General features: G+C 46.6%; 1 protein-coding gene across 20 annotated transcripts in view; it reads left to right on the top strand.

The window, feature by feature from the left end:
- The first annotated feature begins 1,167 nt into the window (after positions 1-1,167).
- The window catches only part of Gphn (gephyrin), a 410,619-nt gene continuing 405,786 nt past the window's right edge, over positions 1,168-6,000 (top strand). For 19 of the 20 annotated variants that reach the window (XM_076921924.1, XM_076921922.1, XM_076921918.1 and 16 more), the window contains exon 1: positions 1,542-1,755. In XM_076921924.1, the coding sequence (XP_076778039.1) occupies positions 1,692-1,755 (64 nt within the window). In that variant the 5' untranslated portion in view covers positions 1,542-1,691. Of the gene's footprint in view, positions 1,756-6,000 lie in introns of all 20 variants that reach the window. The other variant, XM_076921909.1, reaches the window with a different exon arrangement.

Below are 6,000 nucleotides of genomic sequence, written 5' to 3'. Positions count from 1 at the left end.
CCTCTTTTGAAACCAGTTAGGACTTCTTTTGCCACCAGGATCTTTGGTAGTAATTATGGGAGGTGAGTTCATGATCTGGCTTAAAAATTTTAATTCACTGTCAGAAATACCAGCTATACATATCTTCAAACACGAATTATTTTATCCTTCCGCAATTCAATCCATCATTTCTTTTGTACTCTATTATTTAAAGACACAATGTGAATCTTTGGTGAATAGGATGAGTAATACTATGTTCTAACTGGAACAATACATACCCCATATAACCATATAACTGAGATTTTAGACTAAGTGCAGATTATTAAACATTTTTGATACTTTTTTTGTTTGGTTTTTAGATTTTACTATGGTGAACAAATGAAAAAACATACACACACTTAAAAAAAAAATTAAGAGAGCCAGAAAAGGGTATTTAGCAAAATACACAAAATAGTTAGAGGTGGTTAATAACATGAAATGAAAAAGACACGGAACTAAATGGTCAAATTTTCATAGTAATTCCATATCCCAGAAATACTAAAATGAAACTTAAATGTCATGGCAACTGATTGTGGTTTCAACGTGTATGGCACTTGTACTTAGTCTAAGTAGATGGATACGTTTCACAAAAAAAAAAAAAAAAAAAAAAGCACAAAAGCACAGATCGTGGCTAGGAAGCTGAGGGCCACAAGTAGGGGATGGCAGAGAGAGAAGCCAGCTATCTCCACTCCATGAGCCCTGCTGCAGACACCTAAGCTTCATCTGCGAGGTTTGGTAGGCTGTCTCTGAGAAGGGCGAAGGCGAAGTCAGACCGAAATCCAGCCAGGGAGAACTGACTGCGGGTCAAAGCTGGGGCGGCACAGGGTAACCTGTCTCGGCCCTAGAGGGGACTCTCGTCACAGTGGTCGCCGTTCTGCCACCCGTGCCGCTTCCTAAGCCACCTCTAGGTTCTCCCGCGCCTTCAGAGGAGCTGAGCCCACCTCGCTGCCGCACCTGGTCCGGAGTGGTCGGCCGCCAGCACAGCCGGCCTGAGGCGGCCGATAACTGACGTGGATGCAGGCTCGGCGGGGGATTGCTTCTGTCTGGGGCCCGCCGAGGCTGCGTTCGTGCCTCGCGCGCACCCGCACCGCGTCCGCCCAGCCAATCCCGCGCTACTCGCGCGCCCAGGAACGTTCCTCAGTCCCACTCTAGGCTGGGCCGGCTCCTTCCCGCTCCTGGCGCTCTGCAGCCGAGCTCGCACTCCTCCCCTCACTCTCCACGAGTTGCACGCCTCGGGGTGTAGCTCCGCCCCTGTCCCCGAGTCCGCCCCCGCAACCTCCAGAGCGTGTGCTCCCTTTTCCCCTCAGTCTCTTGCCATCCAGGCGTCTTGGGTCTCACTCCGCAGAGCCTCTGGGACTCGCCGGCCTTGCCCCGCCGCCTCCGCGCTCTGTCTTCCGCGAGGCCGCCGCTTCTCCCACCCCGGGATCGCTTCCTCCCGGCCGGACTCGGGGTCGCGCGGCCCGACTCCGCCCCCTCCGCGGCCCCGCGCGCTCCTGGCGCGGCCTCTCCCCCACGCAGGCCACCGGGCGCTCGGGCCCCCTCCTTCCCGCTCGCCTCGCGCTCCCCGGGCGCCCTCGCTCTCGCGCTCTCCAAGGCAAGCGCGCTCCCGGCCGGCGCGCTCCGGGCTCCGGCTTCTCCCGGCTCCTGTCAGTGCGGTGACTGCGCTGGGAAACATGGCGACCGAGGGAATGATCCTCACAAACCACGACCATCAAATCCGCGTCGGAGTCCTCACAGGTAACCGGGGGAGGAGGTCCGGGGGCCGCCACGGCCGCTGTCCCCGACTTGCCGGAGGTTTCTCGCCCGCGGTGGTGCTTCTCTGCGGCCTCGGGGAGAGGGCAAGCTGAGGAGGGGGACCGGGGGGTGTATTTTACAACCGCTGAGAGCTGCTGGGGGTTCGGGTGTTCCCGTGCGCTCCCCGGGGAGCTGGGGCAGGCCGGCTGGGGTGTCAGGCCCCAGAGCCCTAGCAGCCAAAGTCTCCGGCCCCCGGGGACCGAGGGGCCGGTGCGGCGGGCGCTGCGGGGCTCCGCGCTGCCGGTGCGGGCGGCGGGATCCCGGCTCCGCAGTCTGAAGCACGCTGCTCGGGGTTGGCCGGGCGCCTCCTCCACTGAAGCTCTTCCGAGAGGGGGGAATCCCATCTCCACCCCCTTTTCTCCCCTCCCCCCACTCGGCGGCCCCATGGCACCTGCCTGACCGGACTCGGGGTTCGGCAAGCGAACTCTGCTCCGCCTGTGCTGCCCCTTTGCGGGCCGGGTGTCCCCTCCGCAGACGACGGGACACTCCTCACCTCCCCCGGGAGCCAGGTGATGGGCTCCAGTCCGGACCCCGGGAAGTGCCTGCCTTCTGCCTTTCCTAGCAGAGGGCCTGCCTTCTGTCTGCCTCTTCTCTGCGAGGACCGGCTGCTCCCCGTGGCCGGGAGATCCAGCCTTTCTTTCTTTCTTTTTTTCTTTTTTTTTCTTTGAGAAGGAAGGATTCCCCCAGTCGGGTTCTTTTCTCCCCCTCCCTTTCGGGAACCCCTCATTCTCACTCCCTGGTGGATGGTCCCGAGGCTGGTGTGGAGCGCACTTTTCCCGGGTTGCGTTTCCCTCCCTCGCGGAAGTCGTGTGTGCTCTGCATGTCTGATTCCGTTGCGTTGTATTTGGGTGATATTCCTGAGTTTGGAGATAGACAGTTGCTGCAGGGCACGACTTCCAAGATGAATAGCAAGCCTATTTGTAGGGGTTTCGGCTGTGGTTCTGTAGTTGGCATGGTGCAAGTGTGATTGAATGGAGAAGCGGGGGTTAAAGAATTATATTTGGAGTCTGAGACTTACTGTGGAGTAAAGGAAATCCAAGACTTAGTGATGTGATTTCAGAAAAAGAAGCTATGTGGAAGGGAATCCTACTGCCTTCCCTACTTCATCTAAATTTTTTTTCTTGTAGAATTCTGACAGGTTGAGATGAGGCCCGGGAAGGAACTAAATTGAATGAAACTTGCTTTTATTATAAAGTAGAAACAAATCCTTGATTCTTCCAGTAGATACCGACTACAGTGCTTAATTTAGCTGCTGACTTTTATGAAAAGAGGATACCCCTGCTCTTGTTCCCCCTTTTTAGTAACTGGGTTTCCTTTCCATGATGCATATTTACAGATGTTAAAAGCAGTTTATTGAATTTTCCTGAATCAAAGCCTCTGGAGTAAAGAAACTAATCTAAATCAGTTGCAAGGAAGGACACCCCCTCCATCAGAATATGCAGATGGTGTGCATCTTTTCCCATGCCACCGTTTCCTTGTATGAAAACTCAGTTGTAGGTTACAGTTCTTAGATTTGATCTTGTTGATTTTTAAAGAATCAGACAGTGTGATGTGAGTGTGCATTTCCTTTACCAACCACTAACTATTAATTTTGGCCATGTTTTTTGAAAATTAATAGACAAGTGAAAGTGAAATTTTATAGAAACAAAAAATATGTCAGCTGTCTGTAGAAACTGAAAGGCCCTAGATGTTTAAAATTTAAACTGAAGGGTTTGTTTTTAAAGAGCATGGTTTGTTGACTCTTACCCTGCAGTTTTACTTAGTTAATTATCTTATTTTGGTCAAGTGACAGTACATAGGTGTTTCACAGAGTGGTTTGAAAGATACAGCCCTTGTCTATGCTCTGATAGGGATAACACTGATAAGTGATCGGTTGAAAATGCATCATTACTGTACAAAAGTTGTCTAAATATATTGCCTGTGAATTTTGGCCGTAGATGCTAAAGAGATTCTGTGTTCAAATTGATTAACAGAAAATGTGATTACCTGAAGGAAAAATTTAGTGCATTTAATAGGGTCAAGAAGAAACTGGCAGTTTAAAGGGGAGTTGAAAGTCAGTAGCAGCAACCTTATAAATAAATATGTGATTGAAGATGAGACTCTTGAGCAGAATGAAAATGCAGTAGAAAGGCCTTGAAAGGCCCAGGTGAAGAGGTAGGTGGCATAATGTCAGGGAGAGAAGGTTGGCAGTGGAGTTAAAGACAGTTCAGAGGAGCAGTCTCAGGAGAATGAAGTCCAGCAGTCTGGGAGGAAAAGTCCAAAGCCAGCCAGACCGGTGGTGTAGCTGAAGAATGAAAAGAAGCTGCGGTTTTAGATGAAATGGTAACAGGACAATAGAGTTTGATGATAAAATGGATATTTGAAATCAGAAGTAACTCTAGGGATTTTTCTTGAAGAGTTACTGGTATAAATACAATATTACTATGATACAACCTAAAAGCATGGAGAAAAATTAGAAGAAATAGCACTAACTTCCAATCTGTGAGAAATTGATTTTATTACAAACAGCTTAATTCAGTGGGTTGACATTCCATGTGATCTTGAACAGAGGGAAAAACAATCCTCTGAACGTGAAGCTGTGTCATTCAAGTTCTGGGATTTTTAGAACAGTTTTACTTTAAATCATTTTTTTTCCCCTGGATTTTAGAGTAGATTAAAAGGCTACACTTGAAACTGTGATTCTTTCAAGTTATAATTTCTGGCTCTCTGTCTCTCTCTTTCTCTCTCTCCCTTTCTCCATGGCTATGTAGTCCAAGCTAGCCTTAAACTCTATTCTGCCATCTCACTCCTTATCTCTGGATTATGGGTATGCCATCATATCTAGCTGGTTTATGTCTTTCTTTCTTTCTTTCTTTCTTTCTTTCTTTCTTTCTTTCTTTCTTTCTTTCTTTCTTTTTTCAAGACAGGGCTTCTCTGTATAGCCCTGACTGTTGTGGAACTCCATCTGTAGACCAGGCTGGCCTTAAATTCAGAGACCAGCTTGTTTCTGCCTCCTGAGTGCTGGGACTAAAGGTGTGTACCACCATGACCCTGGCAGTTTGTAGCTTTCTTCAAGGTAGAAGGAATGATTTAAGAAAATGCCCTGGTGCTGGACATGATGGTATATGTCCATAACCTCAGCTCTGGTCAGACTGAGGTCAAAGAAAGATCTCAATTTCAAGGCTGGGGTGGAGGGACAAAAAGGTCTCCTAGCATGTTTCACAATAGTAATTTTAAGTGTTTTGTCTAAATCTGTTTTACAAAGGTAGTGGGAAATGTGGAATGTTCTCTGAAACCCTCCATTCCCTCAGTGTTTTTCTGATCTTCATATCAGTTATGAATTTAACAAATATAGTACAGTCTGTTCAGCTTATTATATGAATTAACTTTTTTTTGGAATTTTAAAAGAAAGGGAAATGTTTAGCAATGGCATTTTTGGGGGGGCTGTCTTGAATTATTTAGGATTTAAAACTCAGCTTGTAATAAAGTAATGCTGTAAGTTATACTGCTTCTTTATCAGGAAAATAAGAATGTATATACAGTATATATATAAAACTAGATTGTACATCTTCTAATTTTATCTGTGTGCATGTGGTGTAATGGAGCATATGTGGAGGTCAGAAATTTCAAAAGCCAGTTCTCTGTTTCTACCATGTGAATCTTGGTGGTCAAATTCAGGTTGCCAGGCTTCTCAGAAGCAACTTTTTCCACCAAAGCCCTCTCCAGCCCTACATTGAAACATTTTATGTTATGTACCTCTAAGAATAAACATATTACTTGTCATTATTTGGTGTAGATTTGTAGGGAAGGAAAATTGTGTAGTTTTTGGTGACCTAAGTCTATCTGGTATTTTAGTAATGTTTCCTTTTCTAATGTTCTCTAATTATGTTACTATTTATAGCAGAGACTAGTGATAATTTGATAGTGATTAATGTAAGACAGGTAAACAAATACCTCCTACCACAAAACTAGAGATGTAGGGCAGATGTAGAATCTTTTTAACAACTTTAGTAGTATTTATACTAGGAGCTAGTCTTAGCAATTACATAGCAGACAGTATATTTTGTATGTGTCATGTTTTATCCCCTTTTTCCTATTTTGAAAGAAACTGTTTATCAAGGCAGTAAGTACTTCTATTACTTTAAAACTTCTATAGCAATATTGCCAGGGAAATAATGAATGTATGCAACAGTGGAGATCATGTTCCAG

This window comes from Arvicanthis niloticus, chromosome 23, assembly GCF_011762505.2.
Source record: "Arvicanthis niloticus isolate mArvNil1 chromosome 23, mArvNil1.pat.X, whole genome shotgun sequence".
Classification (NCBI taxonomy): domain Eukaryota; kingdom Metazoa; phylum Chordata; class Mammalia; order Rodentia; family Muridae; genus Arvicanthis; species Arvicanthis niloticus.
Note: the sequence above shows the minus strand (reverse complement) of the source record. Positions and strands in the feature narration are given on the sequence as shown.